This window comes from Mycteria americana, chromosome 3 (genome assembly GCF_035582795.1).
Source record: "Mycteria americana isolate JAX WOST 10 ecotype Jacksonville Zoo and Gardens chromosome 3, USCA_MyAme_1.0, whole genome shotgun sequence".
In the NCBI taxonomy this organism is placed as follows: domain Eukaryota; kingdom Metazoa; phylum Chordata; class Aves; order Ciconiiformes; family Ciconiidae; genus Mycteria; species Mycteria americana.
The window spans coordinates 82,781,204-82,806,082 of record NC_134367.1 but is presented as its reverse complement, the minus strand read 5'-3'; the positions used below and the strand labels follow the sequence as shown (position 1 = coordinate 82,806,082).

The 24,879-nt window shown below is 35.4% G+C and overlaps 1 protein-coding gene across 1 annotated transcript in view; it reads right to left on the bottom strand.

The window, feature by feature from the left end:
- Window positions 1-24,879, bottom strand: part of NUP133 (nucleoporin 133) — a 37,240-nt gene that overhangs the window by 3,365 nt on the left and 8,996 nt on the right. Inside the window, exons 6-24 of the mRNA XM_075495876.1 lie at window positions 23,899-24,069; window positions 23,090-23,245; window positions 22,927-22,997; window positions 22,206-22,353; window positions 21,181-21,328; window positions 20,318-20,475; window positions 19,058-19,149; window positions 16,569-16,732; window positions 14,852-14,946; window positions 14,471-14,695; window positions 13,350-13,472; window positions 12,794-12,893; window positions 11,546-11,788; window positions 10,174-10,307; window positions 8,362-8,520; window positions 6,813-6,948; window positions 4,276-4,394; window positions 2,682-2,762; window positions 612-676 (exon numbers count right to left, since the gene is read on the bottom strand). Of these exons, the coding sequence (XP_075351991.1) occupies window positions 612-676; window positions 2,682-2,762; window positions 4,276-4,394; window positions 6,813-6,948; window positions 8,362-8,520; window positions 10,174-10,307; window positions 11,546-11,788; window positions 12,794-12,893; window positions 13,350-13,472; window positions 14,471-14,695; window positions 14,852-14,946; window positions 16,569-16,732; window positions 19,058-19,149; window positions 20,318-20,475; window positions 21,181-21,328; window positions 22,206-22,353; window positions 22,927-22,997; window positions 23,090-23,245; window positions 23,899-24,069 (2,588 nt within the window). The remainder of the gene's footprint in view (window positions 1-611; window positions 677-2,681; window positions 2,763-4,275; window positions 4,395-6,812; window positions 6,949-8,361; window positions 8,521-10,173; window positions 10,308-11,545; window positions 11,789-12,793; window positions 12,894-13,349; window positions 13,473-14,470; window positions 14,696-14,851; window positions 14,947-16,568; window positions 16,733-19,057; window positions 19,150-20,317; window positions 20,476-21,180; window positions 21,329-22,205; window positions 22,354-22,926; window positions 22,998-23,089; window positions 23,246-23,898; window positions 24,070-24,879) is intronic.

Here is a 24,879-nt window from a genome sequence, read left to right as displayed (position 1 = left end):
GTTATTTAACCTGGGAGAGAACAGTAGCACTGCTTGATGAGAAGATTCTTCTGACCAACTTGATTCAGCCTGTATTTGGTGTTGAACGTCCATAAGAGTGGCTCTTTTAAGCAGTATTTAAGGCTTCAATATCTTACAGTCTTCAATATCTTATGCAGCTTTAACTCGAAGAGGTCATGAACTTGTTGATGTGGTTCAATGGCCAAAAATAAGTGAAATAAAAATTTGCAGGAGTGACCTCTGCACATTTTTCTCTTAAAAAGCTTCTATCTGAGATGCTTCAAAGGAAAAAAAAAGTTTCAGCATTGGTCATTTCTTTTACCCTAGGAAAGGGTTCGAGAATGAAAGCTGCATGGGTACATTTCTGTCTCAGGTGGAGAGAATACATAGTAGGTTGCCAGTGAGCTAAGCAACAAAGTACTACAGATTTTTTTTTTGCTGGGCTTTCACTTTACAAAAAGACACATTTGGATCAGATACTTTATACTTTACTAACCTTAAACTATGAAATTCAATCTTTTCAGTGAGCTAGAGAATAGTATACTAATATGTAATTCTGGAAAAGCTATGTCACAAATACTTCCAGTAATTTACATTCACATTGGACTTACCCATCTCGTCGGAGAGCCTTACAGAGAATTTTAAGTTTAAGATCATTCACATCCACTTCCTCTTCCTTCAATTCACATAAGGAGAAAAGACAGGTAGGTTAATTTTTTCTTTCTTTTTTTTTTTTTTTAAAGAAATAGTCACTCTGTCACAAAGATTATACCAATGAATTAGATTCTTCAATTACTGAACATTGTGTTTAAACACATACTATTTTAGCAGATGCCCTGATCAGACTAATGAAACACCAAAGACTGTTCATTTCCATTTGAAAACATGGCTCAGACTTTCTACATCACCACACGACTGCTGAAGACTACCTACCTCAATTTGAAAAAGGGCCTATTTAAAAGGACATGAACAAATACCAATTTGTAAAACAGTGTATTCTAGGCAAGTTTTATTTTAAAATGTGTTAAATGGTGACTGAAGTCAAGGCTCTTTTTTCAGCATGGCCAAGCTAACCAGTATGCATTAGTGTCCACATTAGGATGTATGTTTTATGAATATATTAGTAAATGTCTTCAAAGAGACACATTTGTCTTGGAAAGGGCAGTCCCTTCATTGCACAGAAACTTTGAGATAATTGGTGTCAGAGCCCCTTTTAAAATATAAGTTCAGGAAAAAGACCATATATTTTTTTTCCACCTCTCAACATCCTGAAGCATCACATCTACTTTAAATTCCCCTCATAAAAGAAACCACGAACTCTTCAATTTACAAGCCTGGAAGCAAGATGATGGGTCTCGACTTTATGCTACGCTTTTGCAAGAGAAAAGTAGGGAAAACTAGGGAGCAGCTGGTTTTTAGATTCCAGTCTAAACCACCATCTCTAATTTATGCTGAATGGTCCTACTCAAGTTGTTAGAAACTCAAATATCTGAGCAAAAAATAGTTTTGAATTTCATGGTTTTAGAGTGACATTTATTCTGTTTAGATGGAAAAAACCAATATAGTTGTGTCTGTTCATGAATTGTGTTGACAAAATTTAAGAGGAAAACTAATTTTAAAGAAAGAACCAAATGAGTTCACTCAAGTTTCTTTTACTGCAAAACATTATTATTTGGACTATATGTGCTAAAAATGAAGGGGGAAGTTAGGAAAAAAAAAAAGCACTGAGTTTTCTTTTTAAACTAAAGAGAACGAATTCAGAGTAACATGCTACTCTAAGTAGTAATACTCTTTCGTTCAGTACACAAAATATAATATAGTACTAAACACAGGACAAGTAAACATATTCATACATGAAGCAAAAAACCCCCCTAGTTAATAACAGTAATGTTCTTCAAAAGAAAAGTTGATAAAAGAAATGCCATTAAAAACAATTTAATATCAATTTAAATTTTAAAAACAATTTAATTATAAAGACATTTATAATTATCAAACCAAAATTACTGAAGGCCAACAAAACGGCACAATGGTGTTTACAAAGCACTACTACAGAGAGGATTTTAACTTGGAACCCTACCCAGACTAGCAAGAATTGGGATAATCAGCAAAGAGCTCTAATTTTCAATTGGTAAGGAATACTTTCGCTGAAATAATACAACTTTAGCTTTTTAGCAAAAGACTTGTTAATTCAGGTTTGATGCTCCTCAGCAGTTGATTTATTCATGCTTAGTGGAAAATTACTCCTGACAAGATACTAGATCATACAACGAGATGCAGTGAGAAAGCAGATAGCAAATCTGTAGTTCAATGCTAAAAAGCTGATGAATATCCCACATTATCTCATGACAATCAGAGAAAGTGCCAATAGGGAAGACGCAAGAACTAAACTACTGAAAACATGATGTTCGTCCTGTTTGCAGAAAGCCTGTAGGGAAGCAAGGCTCTAAAAAAGAAACTATAAATGGGAAGTGAAGATGAGGAGTGTCATTTTTCTTAAATGATCTAAACCACATTTGGCATTAAGTCTCCAGTGACTTAAAAACAAACTGAAAAAACACATCAGGGGTTATTTTTAATTACCATACATAAGCTAATATGTTAACTAACTACAGCTGCCCCATCTAGCTTAAATAAATTTTAAAAAGTATCTGGATTAGAAATCCTTCAAAAACTTTTCCTACCTCATCGATATATTCCAGTAGATCAAGTGCTTTCTTGAAGTCATACTCATTGGCCCTTCTGTTCTCATGACATATGTACATCTATGATATGAGAGATTAACGTAGAGAATTATTTTTAGCATACAAACTAATGTAACTGATATCATGGACAACTCATTGTGGGAAGACCACCATGTATTTTCCACTTACATGACCTTCTCATGAAAATATGTCTTGATTCAACTGCAAGTATTTTTATAGTAAGGCATATACTTAAGGTTTTAGAGCAGCATTCCACCTACATGACAATGGTCTGTGGACAAATGATATTGGATATAAGGCTGCTAGGTTTCAAATTTAAATGCCATTTAAGGCTGTAACATTCCTGGACTACTGTAGCCAGAGCTCAGCTCCACAAATAAGCTCTCAGAATTATTTTGGTAATTAAACTCAAAGCAGTACTTAAGCACACGTACTGCCTTTCACCTTTTAAAACCAGACAAGTTTGCTATCAATATTTCACACCCCCCAACAAAATTCTAAATTAGTACTTAAAAGAAAAATTAACATTAACGCTCTTTTTATTTACACTTTCCGAGTTTCATTCTCACATTGCGAGTAGCAAGCATGAACACTGGTTTGACAATACAGAGAATTCAGAAGGAAAACTGTCATGGTGCCAGCGCTTGCCAAGTCATGAGTGACACTTCCTAGTCTCCCCTAATTCCACAGATAGTCTCACTTAAAGATACAGGTAGTGACTTCAGAATCTGCTCTTAGCGTTATTCTAAGAAAATGAGAAGAATGTAAACAAGCACACTATCAGCTTTTGATTTTCCACAGGATTACAGGAAAAGTAAGGAGTTGCAAAATTGACATCTAGACAGGACCAGATTTGTTTTACAATGTATTGTTGTTGCTCATTGAATATTTTTTGTGTACCTCACTGGATGGTAAAAATATGCTGCCAACAAGGCAGAAACAATAAGGCTGCTAGTTGCTGGCTACCACCAGAAAGGGGTGTGGAAAGGGAGTCAGCGCTATTAGTGATCCCAGTACTGGAGCAGTTCATGTTTTTGTTTGGGGTTTTTTTTTGTTTGTTTGTTTTTGAAAAAGAAGGGGGGGGGGGGGGGGGAGTAGAAAGACTTCAGATGCCTCTTTGCAAGAGGTGACCAAGAGCTTCTTCCTGCTTCTAGCCCTTTCTTTTTCTAGACTGCAGCATCCTTCTCCACTAAGGTGGAATTCTTTGTTCCTTCTGCCTTCCAAGTTCTGCCCCTACTGAGAATGTAACACAAGGTAAAAATTGTCTCATAGCCAAAAACTGGCTTAGACCAGTAAATCAACTTCTGACACTGATTTGATTTGCTTTTTCTCCTAGCAGCACTCTAAAGCACACGTTCAACAAAAAGAAATTTGAACTAAAACCAGCATTCTGAAGTTTGGTGCTGGTAGAAACTAAGCAAAGATAAACAAATTCATGTATCAGATCTTTAGGTGCTTAGCAAGTCATGTAAGGGATAAAGACAGCTATGATAATCTCATTTATTTTATCGCACAGAGGCAGAAAACATACTGGAACTTTACCTGTGCAATGAAGAAAATGTGAGATACTTACATCAATGAGCTGAGATGCAGACAACACTGGCATATCATTGAGGTTCAACTGTTTCTCTGCCAGTAATTGTTCAGGAAGTGTCTCCTGATGTAACAGGAAGCGTTCCTGTTCTGATATTTCTTGTAGTCATTTAAGGAAATGAATGTTTCACATTATTAAAATGTAATAATACATTCTATGGAACAGTATTAACTGTCAAGTCACAATATTATTCAGGTCTACAAGCGTTTGTTATGAAGCATTCTATTTGGACACTTATCTATGTTCCTGAAGCACAGAAATACTTCCACTACAATATTGTCATCCTGGTGAACTACGATTTTACTTTCCACTCAGGCTTTCAGTGTAACGCAGACTGAGAACTCCTCTTTTCTCTCAAACCACAAAATGAATACATAGGATTGGAGGGAAGTTGTTGCACTACGCAGGAAAGTAAGGTGGTTGCAATTTTTGGCAGCTACCTTTTGGCTGAAGACTTGTGCCATGGACCTGTTCCATCTCATGAATTACTCAATTTTTGATTGTTTTATTTCCCAGTATAATCTTCCTCAGGGTTATAAACTTATTAGATGGAAACAATCAAAAGGGAATAATTTCAGCCACAGTATGTGAACCCTGCCCCCCGCCAAGTTCCACTGCATGCTAGAAAGGAGCATTTTATCTGTTTAAATGGATAAGCAGAATGCAGCAGAAATAATTATTTTTTATCAATAGAAAACCGATACACAAAGAGCTAAGTTTTAAAAGCTATGTTGTGTATCATACAGAAACGTGTAGCAGAGTAAAGTCCAGATCAAGTTTTGAAAGTCCATTACTCTACTGAAATAAAGCTTTGATTTCCTCATTTTTCTATGGTTTTCCTATTTAAAGATGAGATTGTTCACATTAGCATAGGTTTTTCTCACAGCCATGAGAAAAAACAAATTTCAACTTCAAGATTTCATGCAATGCTTTAATTTAGAGGACAGATAATATATTACTATTACAAGCTAAAAAGAATTCCTGAAGCCTACTTCATTATCATAATTATCCCCAGCCTTTTTCAACAGGACTTCTTCTAAGAATTGTACAAAACATACATGGATAAATATGCAGATAAATAGAAGGAAGCTTCACTAGTAACCTTGAGTAATACTTCAAAGCTTTTCCCTGGTGGCCAGTATTAGCTTAACTATAAGCATAGAATTGCTTGTACACAAACTCACAGCAACATGTGCTGCGCAAACAGTATCAGGAAAAGGGTATTTTCCAAAGTGACAGGAATGGCAGAGCAGTGGAACTGTTGCGTTTGGTAATGAAGCAGAATAAGTATTCCTACTTTTCCCATTAACATCCTTTCAGTTAGAGCATAATTAAAACACTGTCACCATTACCTTTCTAGATACAGAGAGAGTAAGATGCTTAGAAAGCACTTCTTGATCACAAATGTATGTATTTGCAGGTACAATATTACAATACAACATAGTTACAGGATTTCCTTGTACAGCCTAAGAGCATCAGGACTTGAGAAGAATTCAAAATTGAGAGCCATTCAATAAACAGGCTTTAAGAAATTAAATCATTTTTACTTTGCATCTGAAATATAAAATGCAGCTTCATCTACTCCAGAACTGTCTAATGACTTCTCAAAAAGACTGTGCAGCTTGTTATTTATGCCAATATTTTGTGTGTTGTTAGAAAAAGTGAAAAGGTACAAATTTCCCTTGCTTGTAGTCCTAACTCGCAGGTGAAGGTGAATACTAAGGTGACTGCCTTACGCTGTCTCCCTTATCCTTCCTGCAATGAGCAAAACCATCAGCCTGTTTATCCTTATGTGCTGGTTTTGGCTGGGATAGAGTTCATTTTCTTCCTAGTAGCTAGCATGGCAGCTATGTTTTGGATTTGTGCTGGAAACGGCGTTGATAACACAGGGATGTTTTAGTTACTGCTGAGCAGTGCTTACACCAAGTCAAGGACTTTTCTGCTCCTCACCCTACCACACCAGCGAGTAGGCTGGGGGTGCACAAGAAGTTGGGAGGGGGCACAGCTGGAACAGCTGACCCCAACTGACCAAAGGGCTATTGCACACCATATGACGACATGCTCAGTATATAAAGCTGGGGAAGAAGAAGGAAGGGGGGGGACATTCAGAGTGATGGCGTTTGTCTTCCCAAGTAACCATTACGTGTGATGGAGCCCTGCTTTCCTGGAGATGGCTGAGCACCTGCCTGCCCATGGGAAGGAGTGAATGAATTCCTTGCTTTGCTTTGCTTTGCTTGCGTGCACGGCTTTTGCTTTACTTAAACTGTTCTTATCTGAACCCATGAGTTTTCTCACTTTTACTCTTCTGATTCCCTCCCTCATCCCACTGCGGGGGGAGTGAGCGAGCAGCTGCAGCTGTGTGGGGCTTAGTCGCTGGCTGGGGTTAAACCTCAATGCCTTACCACATTAAGTTAGAGCCCTCAGCCTAATAAATTAACTATCTACAAAATTAACATGATTCTAATTCAACAACTTCATTAGTCTGTTCTTTGCTTTTCTCTGTTTTTATTTCTTACCTTCTATTTTCTCTTGCAGTATATCTTCTGGGAAGTCAGATGCCAGTGCAGCTAATTTGCTCAAGCCAAGAAGTGTTTTCTTCTTTGCAAAATATCGGGTCTCCATATTTGCCAAAGTCTGCAATGTTCTGTGAGCCTGAAATTAATAAAGATGTTAGAAATCTGTTTTAGAAGTTAACATCAGAACTGCAGTCTCACAGCTATTTATTGTTTGTAATGCTATAACCCTGATTTTTTAAAGTTGTACAACTTGCACAGTAAAACTCTGCATTACACTCTCAGGAAGAGATATAGATCTACTCCAATTAGATCAAAAAAACATTTTCATTGCTAATCAAGAAAAACTATCTTATGAGCCAAGGATAAATTGCAACTTCACGTATTATACCTCTGGGATCTTATTCAAGGCTTCGCCATAAAAGCCAGGCAAATATGCTTTGACAGGACAACTTCGCATTCAGATTGATTTACTTAATTCAGGAATTTGAAAAACAGAATTATACGTATAACAACTGCAGTAACCAAACATTTAGGCAAAAATTTGCCTGTCAGACAAAGGAACAGAAAATTTCTGAGCACTTACTCAGAAATAAACTATCCAGACTGAATTACTTGTATATTTTAGAATCCTTGTCCCCTCTTCATATTGCTTTGCTATAATAGACAAAACCTCAGTTAACACAAATGGAATATTACAAGACTCTCAGGGTGGGTTTTGGGTTTTTGTTGTTGTTGTTTGGGGTTTTTTGTTGGTTTGGTTTTGTTTTTTGTATGGGTTTTTTTTAAGGGACATAAAGTATTATCAACCTATAATTTGCAGTAGCATAAGTGCTTCCATGCTCTGCGTGCTTAATAAATGTGCACATGGATTGAAAGAAGCCATTTTTCTTTAGAATTAGTTTATTTGCTAAAGTGAAATACATTCATAAATCTAGCAGAAGGAAGGGAAGACTGACCAACAGGAAGTAGGGAAAGAATAACTGGGCAGCCTACAAGGCAGCAAAAAATCAAGTTTAAAAACAATGTCACATTAACCTATCCACATGCACATTAGCTACTAAAAAAAAAAATATTGCTTTTATACTATGAATATAAGTGATTAAAGTAATCAATACCTTTTTTACTGTTGTGATACCTCCAAATTCCTTTGCTTTAAATAGTTAGTTTTAAAATATAAATTTCAGTTTTTCCCTTGCTGGATAATCTGATAATACTATTAATATTCACTGTAAACTCCCAATTTCACCAAAGTGGTGATCACATAGGCATATAAAACTTCCTTGATACAAAATATTAGTCACCAACAAGGGATGAAAAGCAGCCCTAATTTCCATTACATGGTGCAGTGGCTTATATGATATACCGGATGGTGCCTGGAGGGAGGCTTTTGGTACTCCATTAATAATCTGTCACCCCTCCCTTAAGTCACCTAGATAAGCTGTCTTCTTTTGATGATTAAGAGTCAGAACTAGATAATTTGCCTACTTGAATATGTACTTGACTCATTTAACATATGATATTTCAGTTTGGTTGTATTAAGAAACCCTACCTTTTGCAAATCATGACTATTGATTTCATGTAACCAGCTCAGATGCTCGTGAGCTTGCAAGAAACTGGCCAGCTGTCCATGCTGAGCAATAGGCTGAGATAACAGCTTCCCTCGCTTTCCTTTTTCTAAATACCAGCGAAACAGGAAATCTGAAAAATTCTGAAGATAACAGGAATACGAATTGATTTTTAAAGTTACATTCAAATATCTTGTTTGTCTTCTAAGGCAAAATGTTTCATAAAATACAATTGGTAAGAACATGGTAAGAACCTGGTTAACAAAACAAGACACACACACAAAAAAATAACATACCGTTGATGAAAAAAAACCTTGAAGAGTTCCGACAGAAATAGTGTTTAAAGAATTCATCAGCTACAGTGCAAGAGATGCTGATACACACAGCAGGGTTTATCCTTCAATGGATGCGAAGGAAGTGCCAAATGTAAATTCTTCATGTTAACCCACAAGAATGGAAACAGGTATCACATCACCCACAATTCTATCTTATTTTTTACCTGTTCCTTTCCCCTTCTCAGAACTCTGTGCTTACTACTTCCTTTCATATATAAGTTTGCTTCTGCTGTCACTTTTTTGAAACATTCCCTCCAATCTCCAACTGAACCTACAACCTTACTTTTCTCAGTCATTGTTAAAAACTGTCTTTTTTAAAAAAAACACACCTATTTTATCCTCAAAAACTTCAATGTGACATAACTAATCAGGGTTTCTGTTTGAGATTTAACTTAGTCTTTTCACAGTTATTTTAGAATAATGCTAAATTTTAATTGCATTAACAATTTAAAAAATAAAGTTTGAAGAGGCCACCGTTCTGATATTCTATCCTTGAATAGAATAGACTTGATCTATTCAGCTCTACATCCGCTAAAGTAACTTTCTTTGCAAAAAGTGTTACTTTTTTCCTTAAAAAACAAACAAACAAGCCTCAAGCATCTGAAGAGAACAAATAGAGAATTTATTCCCTTCTTTGGCAGTATGTGTGAGTATTTAACCCTCACTATTGAAAATGTTTACTATAATTTCTGTCTGTTACCAATACTTTTGCTTGTTCTTATTAAACAGCCTTTCTGTACTCTATTAGGAAACCTGTAGACTGCAGGATTTCTCTTTCCACAGTTGTTGTGGAAAGCTAAACAAATTGATCTCACTAACTCTCAAATTAGGAAACTTTTGTCCCAGTCCCCCTCACTTCAAGTAGTCTCTATTGCCTTTTCCTTCAGCTTTCCAATTTTTCAGCACACTTAGAGGTTTTTACACCAGGTTTTGACAGACATTGAAAAATTGTCCAAAAAGTACCTGGCAGGACAATAAAAAAAAAAAAAAAAAAGACCACAGCAACATCCCTATCTTCCTACTCTTAACTACTTTTCTATTTATACATTTAACAATCTTATCTTCTCTTTTGGAAATTATCCTTAAATTTATATTACATTAGTTTAATAAAACAACAGTACACTCACTACAGCACCTCAGTGAGCAGGTCACAAAATGCCGAAAGATGTTAAGAGTGAGACAACGTGTTTGAGGCACAAAAAAGGTCCCATGAAAAGCCACTGCCCCTACAGCTAGCAGCTGTATTTCTGCTGACTTGTTTTGCAGTCTCAAGGTAAAATGTGCCATTGAGTTCTGCACAGTGAATCTTGACTCCAATTTTCCACATTACCCCCATACATCTATGTAAATACATATGCATCAAAAAACCCAGACCCCCCCTCCAATAATAACTTTTGCAACATTTCAGGTGCAAATGTATTACAAAACACTGTCTAAAGGAATTAGAAAAAAAAGAGTTACCTGATCAGCAAACTGACTCATGTAACGTTGTAATCTGGCCTGGTTGTCTGTCTGCTCACACATTTGCACCAGGATATCAAAGTCACAGTACTTCTCTGCTAAAGCAGCTGCCATCTGATACTGTCCCAGGGAAACTAAGTAACCAGGAAGAAAAAGAAGTTATATCAAACAAGCTCATCTCTGACTGTTGGATGACTGAGAGCAGAGACCAGAAAAAAGAAAACAAGTTTCAAGTGTTTACATCACAGAGATACTTACATGTTCCCAAAGAAACATTCACCTTACTGCATCCATACCCTGTGCACATGCAAGCTCAAGTATCTACCAGCTCTGTCCCCCAATACAAGAGGGAAGAAGAGAAGTTTAGAATACTAAATCACCAGTATACATCTTTTCTCTGAAAATTAGCAGCACCTGCTATTTGTGCTTTTGGGGGAGGGGGGAAAAAAAATCAACCCGTGACTCAATATCTGTATTAATATCCACTTAATTACACAAAGTGACAAAGCAGCAGGCAAAGGCTTTTGATAACAAATAGAACAAGTAAAGATAACATAATTTGAATACAAATCCTGTTATTTAAAATCTTTCATTTTGGTTCAAATACATAAGAGTTAGCAGAACACGCAATTTTGTTTGTAAGGAAATATTAACTTTAGATTGAACATAATGATATAAAATGTATTTACAAGCTAACAGAGTCCATGAATGTCAGCAAAACTGACAATGATAGTTTAAGATACTTTTCTTAAGGTTTAGGAATGTTAAAAGGCAGTGATTATTAGACTGTTCTATTTATAGCATTCATTTTTAGTCTAAAAAAATTAAACTTTATAAGCTTACTAAAACTTGTTTGCTCAGAGTTATTTCCACTTAACAAGGGGTCTTTGCTTTAAATTACTCATAAAGACTTGACCACATCTGACATGTTAAACAGCAGGTTTGATTATTAAATAATCAAGATTTGAAAAGTAACTTTTTCCTTGATAAACATTAAACAAACTTTCAGGCATATAAATTTATGTCAACTAGCAACAATATAAACATTTACAAATCCATTTACAGGCTACTTTCAGCCAGCTGGCACAAGATAAATTCTCGCTAGAAAAATATAACAAGTTAGCAAAAGAAAAAAATTCAAGCAGCAACATGTCTTATTAGAGGTATGGGCGCAGTCTGGGATGCAATTCTGTAATCTGTTATTTTGTAAATATCCCATTAAATCATAAAACCAGTCATTTATACTCTGAAGGCAAACATGTAGAACAAATAGAATTCATAAACAGATGCCATTTACTCCATTGGAATTGCATCATTTCCTCATTGAATGGAACATTTAATCCTTGCATTAAGGAAAACAGACAGTACTTACGGAGAGGAGACAAGAGTTCTGATCTTTTCTGCACATATTCCATTTCCACATTGCTGTATCTCTCTTGATCAGCAGGGCGGTCCACAGATTTCAGCTGAGAAACGTAACCATCTAGAAAACAATCCAGTAGTGCCACCAACTGTTCAGCCACAATGCTACGGAGGTTACTGTCCACCTGGGGATACACCACCTTCAGAATGATTCCATGCTGACGTATTATTGCTGTACGAAGGCCGCTAGATGCTTGGGAAAACGACACAGTGAACATTACAACAATAATCCTATCACCACAGGAATCCATACTGAAGTATAACAAAAACATTACTACGTATAATTAAAAAAATAGAAAGGAAAAAAGCTAATAAACATTTTAATTTTAAAAATCAAAGTAATACTATAAAAAAAGAAAACCCCAAAACAAACACATACTCCCATCTACCTTTACATATTTAATTTGGCCAAAATGTAGTAAACAAAAAAGAACAGAAACCAAACCACCCTCTGAACTACACAGATCTACGCTGTCAACAATCAATGCCAGCTATTTTTCAGAAGACAAGAATCACTTGCACAACCTGTAAGCAAAGTAGAGAATACACACAAGGAAAAGGCAACTCCTCTTAACCTGATTTAAATACTTGGATGTAGTCATCAAGACATAACACACCAAAATAGCTTGCATGGGTCCTGGTTTTCAAAAGGTTTTTATCTTGAGAGCACTAAATAAGCACATATGTAGAGGCCACAGGGAAGCTTAAGCACCAACTGGAAAGTGCTTGCTTCTGCAAACATTTGGTCCGGTAGTTTTTCATGTTATTAAACCATTAAAACAAAACACTTAAGGAAGGGGAGAATCATCAGTCGTTTTAAAACAGTTATAGATCACATTTTATAATTCATTTTAATGTTATGTATCCCATAGGTCTGCAACTGGAACCAGCACATACTAAAAAATAATAATAATTAAAAAAGCGCAGCTTTTTCTCCCAAACTTTGTTTTTGTAGTCAAATTTGCAATGCAAGTTTTAAAGAGTTATCATCAATACTGGACAAAATAAGTGTTCACTGATTCATTCTATTTCATTCACCAAATGGAACCTTTAGCTTCTCCTATTCTTAATGACAACCTTGTAGCAGCTTTTAACAGTAAGTTTAACATTCGGATCGAAATTCTTGTGTTCTGAAACTCATGAAAAGTATTTTTGTTTACCATAGATAATTAATAAACTAGTAATAATAATATCTCACCTGTCCATGGAATATATTCAGGTTCTCTTTCTGGAAGCTCTCCTGTTTTATATAAAGAGGCTCTAGACTGACGATACTGACACGCAGCTTGTAGCATGTCCTATTTAAAGGCAAGGACATAGATACTTTAAAGTCTACCTGCATATACACAGACCGTAAAAGATGTTGTCTTTTATAATTTTGAAATATTCTTTTAATATCAACCTTCTTCCTACACCAATTTCCCAGTTGTATAGAAGAGCACCTACTGACTGAGCAAGAAACTTCAGTGCTCAAGCATGAGCTCTTCACTCTTTGCTACATACTCATGGCTTTCACAACTTCCAACAATGCTGCAACTTCTCAAATTCTCTTTAGCAATGGCTCAGGAGGAAAAGAAATGTCCCTAATTCTGCATGAGACCATCTCTTCCTTCCCAATATATTTGGACATGTGAAAAGTGCATTCACTTTTGGTCTCATATCAGTAACTCAGATGTACTGCACTCAACTTGTTGAGTGCTCTTCAATATTTACCTTCCCCTCCCACAAACATTTTAGTTAATGAAGTTCTATACCTTAATGATATTGTTCACATTGACAACTATCTGGGCCCACTCAATCGATTCAATAGGCAAATCTTTCAGGATTTGTTCCTCTTCTTCTAGTAAGCATTCAAAGATGGAATCTATCTGGGACACCTTAAAGATAGAAAGAAAAATTGCACTGAGCACAAACATATCCATTACCAGCCGATACGTGAAAGCCAAGTTATGGGTTGTACAGAAAAATAAACAAATATTAGTAGAAACCACATCAATAGCCAAAAAATATTAAAAGGTATCAACTACTCAAATGGATAATGAAATCACCAGCTTATAGTTAATACAATACTTAGAATTCAAGAATTGCCTTATTTCTGGACTTAAATCTGGACGAAAAAAAAAATCCTCTTTTTTGAAGGCAACTCCATAAACTTTCATTAAGCACGTTCCTCCATGTTCTCCTGAAACATTTGGCAGTAGAACCCTTGTTAGATAAAGTATACTGGATAACACACCTGCTTTAAAATAGCAGACTATTATTTCTATTTTCTTTTCTATTTATTTTTTTCCATTAGCAACTACTGTCCTCTACAGGAAAAAACTTCCTAAGAATAAATGTTTTGTGTATAGTTCTTCTCAAGAAGGAAGAAAGAAATAAACATGGGGTACTTGACCGGAATCCAGCATAAACTGAGAACTAGCTTAGATTCACTAATGTTAGAGAGAGGACAAAAAATTATGAGAGACTGAATTGATACAATTCCATCCAGGACAGCTCATCAAAGTAGCTCTCCTATCTGGAAAGCTTCATATTCTTCAGTTCACCCCTTAAAAATTATAATTTAGCATATGTTTTCTGATGTACCAGAGAATTTCACTTGTCTTTTTCATTGCTCATCCATGTAGGTTAGTTGGAAATCATAACAACTTTACTTCTGCTACATGAAATTTGTCAGAATTCATGTTTCAGCTGCAGACATAAAAAAGTATGTACACTAAAGTGAGGAAAATACTACTATACCATCCCTATTTAAAGGGAAATTGCGTAAAGTTGAATTGATTTTCAAAGGGAAAAGTTTCAAAGTATACATTAAAGCATTGCAACTTACTACATGTGATACTATACAATGATGCAGAAATAACAGGTTTCTTACCTCTCGAAAGAACACATCTGCAGGGGTAAGACTTGGTGGAATGTCACACTCCCTTTTGTTTAATGCTATCAGTATAGCAGCGTTCACTAGGTCAGGCAGCCTGGAGTGGTGATTCTTCAGAACAACAGCTGCTGCTAGTTTCTCTGCATGCTCACAGAGCAACAACCGAGTTGCCATCGGCATCCCTCGTACTGGAAAACTGCCCAGACGTTCAAATACACCAACCTTTTGTTAAAAAAAAAAAAAAAAAAAAAAAAAAAAAAAACAAACAAACAAAAAAAACCACCACATGCACTTTAAACCGTGTTCTAGAAGAATTACTTTAAGACAAAATAATACTCTACTGTGTGTGCTGATACCAAAAGAACAGTAGAATTTTACCTGATGAAGAAACTCAATGAAGAATGAATGTGCTTTTGTCTTATCCTCTAGCTGATGAAGAAGGATGAGAGATGTGTTGCTGAAACCAGCTGCTTCTAAAAAGAGAAAAATCTTAGATCAGAGCACTTGATATCTTCATTTCTTTGATAACTGTTTTTTTTTGGCCTCTGAAGTAAATATATTTCTATAAATTTCTATAGCGTTACCACACTGATACTTTTTAAAATATATGCACACACATTTATATATTGCTTACCTTGCTATTTTTAATGTGGTTTTTGAACTCTATCATAGCTGAAGTAAAGCCTCTAGAAGAAATCAAGTATCTTTAGATGAGTACAACTATTTTAAAGCACTCAATTCATTATGCTGGTGAAATAGCAGCTCACCAACTTATTCGAGTTTTAGTAAGATTCAAATTCAAATTTTTATCTTCATTGTGGACTAGCTATTGCTAAATTTATTATGCCCTAGACCACGGCTACTACAAAATAAAGTGTTAACAGGCATTCAGACCTAATTGACTCTGTGTTGCCTGCACAATTCCACTGCACAACATAAGTGGTTACCCAGCACTGCCCTACTTTTCTTCTTCCTCAAATGAGCTTGCATCTGAAAAGCCAGCTAACATTTCCATCCGGACAATCGGGTCCTTAAAGGAGTCACTAAGGATGATGGAAGCTTCCTCATGAGTATCCTCCCGAGTATCTCACCTCAGCAGAGTTCTCCAGAGCCCAAGTTATTTTCCTATTTCAGAATTCTTGTATATTCTAAGTGTGCTTTAAACCAAAGGACTATCAAGATACAAAAACTCAGGAGAACTATCACTATGAGCAAAATTAGCAAAACTATTTCAAAGAAGCTATCCATTTTCACTTCTTGCTTTAGCCAAGAATAAATGCAGATAAGCTGCCAAATTAAAAATAAAGTTGATTCAGAAAATGCTAAGGATCTGATGCCCAACAATTTCTAACCGGTTGCCTCACAGAAACAACAGCAGGAAGCATCATCCGTCTATAACTATTTACTACATGAACTTTCAAACTAAGCCTCTGCTCAGTAACTGGCAACTGCTGCCTAGAGGTCCTGGGGACAGTTTCAAATTAACACTGTTCATAAGAGAAAGGGAAGCATGAACAAAGAAGTTTCTTGCTGAAAACATGTCTGCTTTAATCCTTTACGCACAACAAATACTCTAAAATAAATTTTTCTAGTCCTCTTTTAGGCAGACATAAATACCAATGCCCCAGAGGGATAGGAGCTCACTCTACCCAGGATCCAAGCCTACCAGAAGCAGCGCAGCCACGCTGACAAAGGGCTAAGCATGAGCAAATAAACTCTTTCTCTCAACATACCTATTTGTGGAAAATAATTTAGATCTATCCAAGGAATCATGGAAACACTGAAGTGATACCACCTGTTCCTTGCATAAAGTACCCTTCTCAGAAATGTCACCTTTGCCATTTGTGTTTACTATATGAAGTCAAGAACCAACCACATTAGATGGCAAGTTTATCTGGAAGTCTCATAGGATGCATCTTCTAGTCTTTCTGGAAATATATCTAGTGGAAAAATAGGGCAAGGGACACCTATGCCTTTTTTGCAAAGCTTAAATTATAATTTTATCTAGAGTACTATAGACAATTTTCCACCAAAATCCCCCAAAACAACCACCACCAAAAACCCCAACAAAAAACCCCCACACCATTATGTTTACCTTCAGGTACAGATTCAGCCCATCTTGGATCAGAGGCGGGGTAATCATCCATTAAGTCCACACTGATCTGAGTCACTGCCCTATCCAGTTCAGCATCAGAATCCAGATCTGCATTACTTGGAAAAAGCTCAACTACCATGCTTTGTGCATTGACTATATCTTTCCTGAAATAAAAGAAATACAAAGTATGTGAAATAAAAACAACAGATAGGATTATAGGAACAAGAACCACGCAGTTAGTAGTATTTTCTGATATGCTTTTTGTAAAGCGCTTTAGATTACAAACATCAAGCATTGTTTGGGCTATCTTTAAACTAATTATGGATAAAAGGTATTCTGATTCTTTTAAAGCAAGTAGGCTGTGCAATCTATACAACAAAAAAGCACAAGCCAGGAAGCGTTTCAAGTCACTTTTTATTTTATTATCCCTATTATTATTTAAGAGAAAAGATCCATCATACAGAGCTAAGTCTGGATGTCTCTGGTAGCTAAGTCACCAAATTTCTATTGCTTGCTTGAAAATCCTCTCAAGAGTACACGTAATCACTCCCACAAATGGCAAGAGCATAAAAGCTCTCAGGAAAATTGCTTCAGCAAATATAATGCATTAGTCTTATTTCCTACAACTTCAGAGAATCCTATTCTATTCAGGTCGCCATCCCTGGAAGTATTTAAAAGACGTTTGGATGAGGTGCTTAGGGACATGGTATAGCGGAGGTCTTGGTAGCGTTAGGTTTATGGTTGGACTCTATCTTAAAGGTCTTTTCCAACCTATACGATTCTGTGATTCTGTAAAAGAGTAAGAAGCATTCAAATGCTTAAACCTCCAACATATGAAGTCGTATGGAAGAACTCTATGTAAGAAGTATGCAATATTCACAACAAGCACTGATTTGATTTCGTGACTAAAAATTATAGTATTCCAACTGAGAAGAGATACTGTGATTCCAATATATTACCTGATTCTGGAAATATTTATATTTTTCATGAGACTTACAGTCTGAATGTTTATATGACCAAGATATCTTGAAATAAAAAACAGCAGTGCATCCAGAAATTGCACAAAGGTTTACTAGAGCAAACTATACTTTTATAAGCTGGAATACACGGAGTCTTCTATTAAACCACCTTTCATTATGTGCTCTGCATCAACTGCTTGGCCATCTGGACAGGCCATTGCCACACCTGTTCTGTGGAAGATTTCTCCATTCATTTTACCATACTATTTTTCTGGAAAAAATCTGAATCAACACTGTACACATCAAATTATTAATTTCTTCTAGTTTCACAAATATAGCCCAAATGTTAATCAAAATAACATTAAACTTTCATACTGTTTCACATTCTTTTCCTTACTGCCTCTACTTTCTTCTGACCCTGTTTCCAACCCCCTTGTTCACATCCTCAGTGGTATCAACTTTCGTATTTGTTACCTATGCTCTCAGACCTTAGCTACTCCAGTCACCTCAGGACTACAGCAATCTTCAGCAGCAGTTCTGTTTATTGACATGTCCACTTGTGAATAGATGTAGATTTTCTTTCTAAATTCTGTGCACGTTTACAGATCTTGCCTTGACATCTTTTATTATATGTGCCTAATCCCCTTCATAATCTTCTACCTCACATGCAGCTCTATGTCAAAAGCACTCCTACTTCCTATTATCTTAAATCTGTTCTTTCCAAGCTTTAAGACTCTTCAAGGAGATTAGTCTTAAGAGGCTTTGTGGGTTGGTTTTTTGTTTTTGTTTCATGTTGGTTTTGGTTTTTTTTTTTTTTAATAACTATATATTAAAAACAATCCCCTCTAAATATAATTAAACTAAGTCTACAGCTCTGTTTATCTTCTTATCTCTCTTCTTCCTCCTTTGTTTATGTCACTCATCTCAACATCAAACCTTTCAGAGGCATTGCATGCCTCCCAACAGTCAGGTTGCTTTAATCAGGATAGTTTGACGAACAGCGTATTTCCTTCCACTCCCACTACCACTACCACTCCCCCCATATCAGTCAATCCAAAAAAGATATCATCTTGCCACAGAATCTGCCATGCTAGTTAGTCTTCATGGCCACATAAATAGTAATTAAACATATTCAGAAGTACTACTGAAAACAGCTATGCAAATAAAAATGAGGAAGAAAAGGAAAGAATGTTTTTTAACAACAATACACCACTTACTAAAAGAATATAGAAATCAAAGTAACAAAGTTCAAAGTTGTTTCACTGGCAGTAATGTAACATCACAGAATTTATGCAGAGTAAGTGAAAAGTCATTGAGATTATAGAAGTCTGCTCCTTTCTAGCAAGTATCACTTCTTCACTAGCTCAAGATGTATCTAACACTTTCCTAATAAAGATGTGCATGTGTCATTAAAATAGCTTTAATTAAAAACAGGACAAGAGTATCTTTACCAAGACAATCTCTTACTCAAAAGTCAGAGTGCCTTCAAGAATAGCAAACAAAGCCTCAAAAATCAAGTGCAATTTCTACCTGCAGTACTGTAGAAAAGCAGCTTTCAGTAATTTAGTCTTATCTTCTTGAGCTATAATTTCTAGCCTACTGGTTGCGTCAAATGCAGGACTCTGAAAATGCAAAGTAAAAACTTCAGCTGAAAGACAAGTATCAATCTTCATTATGAAATGAAAACAATTTTTCTAAGTAGCAACACCACAGATTTAAAATAAAAATGCCACCTGGAAGCAGTTGTGTTTATTAAGCCAAACATAAGCCCATAAGATACATTACAATGAAAGTCACACAGTGGTTTGACCTCAAGCATTTTAATAAAATTCACACAAACTGCAAAGGAACTTAGGCCAACTTATTTCACCAAACTTTTAATGGTAATTTTAAATATTTTAACATTCAAAGCCAACATTTTTCATAGAATTTAAAAGATATTCATGCATACCATCCCCCACAAAAACAATATAAGTGCAGACAAATCTAACTAGAGATTAGTTCAATAAGAAAAATATAGTTCCATCTGAGCAATCACCACAAAGGTCTTCCACTAAAATAATAGTTAATAATAACTGATTTAAAAGGTGATTTAATTGAAATGAGGGTTAAAACTCACTACTACCCCATAGAAATATTCTCTAATTTATATTGTAACAACTTTTCTATTCTTCCCTCCCACTCCAGGGACATCTCCAGGGCACATACATTTTAAACAAAACATGTTTGATGTAAATAAAAGCTTCATAAATGCACATTGTACAGAATATCAATAAAAATATTTTAACATATTTTTATAACACTGTATTAAAAAAAAAAAAAAAATATATATATAACAGAACAGAAACAATATTCAGCCACTATATAGCCCTCCTCAGGTTAGCCTCCAAGCTTTTCACAGCATGGTAAGAAAAAAAGTGTCTCTCATATGCACAAAGGAACAGATAAAAGACTGAAGAAACCATCCCGATCAAAAAGTGAGAACAAAGTCTGAGTCTCTGCAGTAGTGTTGCATCAGGCCTACTAACATATAGTAACAAATCTATGTGAAAAAAAATTCATAGAAATCTCAACTTCAAAACAAAGGAAAAAGAAAAGTTACCCAAACTGGCAGATGTTGTAAAACTTCTTGGGTTTTGAAAACTGCCTTCATTACAAGTGTTTGAATCTCTATTTAAAAAAAACCTTTAAAACTTAAACAAGCTAGGATTTCCACAATGAAAATTCAGAACTGCCAGAAAAGTTTATTTCTACCCTCAGTTTTCAACCAGCCAAGCAAACACACATTACCTCACTTCTCGGTCCAGCAACAGAAGAAGACAGGGAATCTTCAAGGTCTTCAGGAAGCACAGAAATGTTTTCCCTAGACAAGATGGTGATAAGTCCACTTTTTTTGGTAAAGAAGATAGGGAGGCTAGTACAGGAACCTGCTCCTAAAATGCTATCTCCTAAGATGGGGGGGGAGGGGGAAGAGGAAAAAAAAGGAGAAAAAAAAAAGCACATAAATGCCACTTTAATTTAAGAACAAAATGTAACAGTTTCATAGACAATTATTAAATTTTGTCATGAACCAACCAACAGTAACTGACAACTGCACCTGACTTACAGAAACTGTGGATACTATTTGCTACTCAAGATGCAGATTTACAGATACTGCAAGTTTAAAAAAAAAAAAAAAAAATCAAGATTCAGGTGGTTCAAATTCTACCTAAGGACCTATGTATGTGTCCTACTTGAAAACACCTCTGAAGGTCAAGGATGACATACTTAAAGACATCTGACACAGGCACCTAGTATGAATTTTAGGCTGAGCCTCGACACAAAGTTAACTTCAAGGAAAAAAAAAAATCCACAGTGAATGTTGGAAGTAAAAATAAGGCAAAACACTCCACAAACAAAAACCCCACCCTTTCATATACCAAGAGTGGGGATCTACTTCATTTTAATCTGAAACACTGTAGAGTAAGCAATAACAACACCGGATGCCACATCAGCGCTTTCTCCATACACTCATGAGAAACTCCCAACTTGAAAGATTTAATAAAGAAAAAAAGGAGCATAAATATGATTCTGCTCTCTGAGAAATCTAAATACTGTAAAAACATTGAATTAGAAAGTATCAACAAAATGTGATCCCCCCCCCCGCATATTACCTTGTATGCCAAATATGATTTTCTCCTGTGGTAAAGAAATTCTTCCAGTTCCAGTGGAACAAGCAAACACTTCATCTTCCTTATAGAGGTAAGCAGCATGGCTAAAGTAATCTGGGACTACCAGACAGCACAACACTTCCTCTTCTGACTGAAAGCATTACATATGAACAATACCACATACACAATCAAAACCTTAAACAAACATCTAACATTTTATAGGCTGATCCAAGTTGCCTGAATTTGTTTTAATTTTTAACAAGAAGATAGATATAACTTATAACCTAAAACACCAAATAAAACCACTTTTCATTTGCCCTAAAACTTAAGAACCTGTGGGTTTTTTTCTTCCATATATATTAACTTCTCGCTAATTTCACATGGACAGATAAGTAAACAGATCAATTATTCTACAGTTTTCACACTCTCCTTCCATGTTAAGATTCAGTTTTAAGAAGCCATTACAGGCAGGGGGGAGAGGGGGAAGAGTGGAACAAGATTACCAAAGAAAGTTAATGCCCAAGGTTATGCTTCCAGAAGAGATAGCACAAATGAGGTACACTAAGGACAACCAATGTGTCCTCCCCTCCCAGCAAGCCAGCTGTCTAGCAAGGACCAAAATACAGATCTGTTAATTCCTTGTCCTGCTACAAGAGTCTCAACAGAGTCTGAGATCTGTTCTAAATGGATTGCATGAGTATGCCATAAAATTACTCTGTAGACACTTTCACAGACAGGACAAAAAATAATATAAATCAGTAATAATGAGATGTTTAGACTTCTTTTTTTGAGGCTTTTTTATCTTATACTTTAAAATGTAAAGCATAAGCTTTACATACAGTTACTATTAAACATTTAAAGATGCTAGTACACATTTTCCTCAGAATACTACAAATACATACTTTTAAGAACACCTTGACACAGAGAACTTTATTTTCCTATAGGCAAAAATCTGATAGCTGATCTATGTACAGGAATATTCTGAAACACTGTGCTTTAACTCAATTTCAGAGCCTTCATTTGCATACCTGAAAAGATGGATTATACTGTGTGACCTCCACAACAACATCATCAGACATCTGGTAGCCTTTATCTTCTACTGTTATCAGAGTATAGTAGACAAGGCATGGACGATCTCCAGGATGCCATGCTGCAGCAAGTATCACCAGTCCATCACTATTCAACAACAGATATCACACCATTAAGAAATGACTATTACATATTTTACTTGCTCAAACTCTTCCACTCACAAAGCCAGATATTTAAGTACCATCACAAATACATGTTTTCCAATATTGGGGGTTTTTTTAGCAAGAAAGACTATACCATTTTTTCTTTCAAGCTGTTTTAATAGTATTCATATTGCAGTACAAAACCGAACCAAGGCAGTTGTGATTTTATGTAATTAAATTAAATACAAGAGATACTGAATTCTCTGCATTTGCTGGAACAAGTTACAATTGCTTACTTGCTCTCTTTGTAATATCAAGACAAAACAAATACCAAAACCTGATAAAATGACACTAAAAAAGGTGAAAGGAATTATTCTTAGGTAACGAGTTTGTAATGCTAAAGAGATAATGATAGCATGAAGTATAGGATAACCTAGTTATCTAATATGACAAGCTTATTTTATCAACAGTAGCACTCAAGTAAAATTAAAGTGCAATTACATAAACTTTTGCAAGAAAACAGAACACATTTATCTCATTAATGTAAGTCTTACCAGATGAAAGTGTACTTCCTTACCGATTCTGTTGCAAATCCATGTATTGTATATTTACTCCTCCTTTAATATCTTCATAGTTACTTTCAGAACCCTAAAAAACAATACATCTGACTTATAACTATATATAAATAGGCTATTAATTAAACAAACACACAAACCCTTTCCAGGTGAGCTGGCTCTTACCCAAATTGCATCTGTAATATGTTCTTTCAGGATCCTGTTGATATCCCAGCTAAGAATATAACGTTCTGATGAATCATCAATCTCCCATTTGTTTAGATTTGAACTTGTTAGCATATAAAAGCTTGATCTCTCTTCATCCCAAAGAACGCTAGAAATCTGCATTTAAAAAACAAAAAGCTAAAAAGGTTAAAGCACAGCCTTAATATTTGGATACAACAATCTACACCACAAAAAAAGTCCACAAAAAAAAAAATCACTTCCTTGGGCAACCTACCCAAGTTACATTACAAGATGAGAGTATTACGATAATTTCCAAGAGAATTCTTACTTTATCAATATAAGAACATCTGCAGTAAGTATGTTTCTCATACTTTCTTCCTACTTCTGTGGAGTTAATTGACAAAGCTCAACCCCAACCACCAACCCTTGGCAACCCTAAACCAGAAAAGTAAAACTACAGGTTACTGTCAGTTTCTTCAAGCAGTAATGAGGCTATTACCAGAAAGAGGCAATACTTCGAATCACTGCGTATTCCCCAGGAAGCATTATCACTTTAAAGTCTCCTTTTATTCAGATCTAAACAGCAAGTCAGCATTCTCCTTTACGAAGCATACAGATTTATTTGGTTTCTGTCTTTCTTTCAAATTTCAAAGAAATATAAGTAACGTAAATGAGTTGAGTCTTGTCTTTTTTTTTTTTTTGGTCATAATATATCCTTTACACAGTCTTTTTTCTTTTCTTAAAGACTAGGCTAGAAATTACAGAGAGAAATTAAAGCAGCTTACTATATGAATGTTTTTCAAGCTTACCACAGCATCATGTCCAGGAGACAATATACCCAGAAGAGAAGAAACCTTTCTACCAATTCCAGAAAACATGCCCTGACCCTGTGGCAGGGCATGCTGATGAATCTTGCCGGAACTATCTGGTATCAGTCGAACTAGCTGGCCTCTGGAAGATGATAAAATAAAGCTTCCTCCCTAACAAAAAGAAAAAGCAACTATATTAAAAAAAAAATAAAAATCACATTCCTCAAACAATTCTATTGCGAGATAAAATTCTCTATGTCAGCTGCTAAGGGTAAACACTAAACAAGAACAGGACACAAGGCATCCATAGTACTTGAGAGCTAACAAAGAAAATTAAAAAAAAAGAAAGCATTTATCACATCGAAAGACTTTAAACAAATTTTCCACATTATTCTCTGTGTTTGAATCAGTGCAGCGTACAGCTCACAGTACACCCTTTTTTAAATTTTAAACCATATTTTTGAAAAATATGACAGGAAAATATATTTAATCAATCTCTACAGGCACTACTACACGTAACATTCATATGTTGAATTATGAACTAAATAACATTCAACTTCCGTGTGTGCATTTAAAACTTGAAATGTTAAGCACACTAACTTTTTTTTTTTTTTTTTAACTAGCATCCTATTCTACAGGACACTAATCTAAATGAACTGCATAACAAATCTTCCATCTAAGTCAAAAACTGGGATAGGTAATTAAAAAGTGAATAGTGCATTAGTGAATGTAGAACTGAGAAAAGATATCACAATGTTAGTGTAAGACCAGGAAAGAAAACAATATACAGATACAAAGGAAGAAGTAATTTTCTGTTGGGGTTTTGGTTTTTTATTGTTTTTGTTTGGTTTTGGTTTTTTTTTTGTTTTGGTTTTTGTTGTTGTTGTCAGTTTTGATTTTTTGTTTTGTTTTTTTTTTGTTGCTGGTTTTGATTGGTTTTTTGGGGTTTTGTTGTTGTTGTTGTTGGGTTTGAATTCTTTT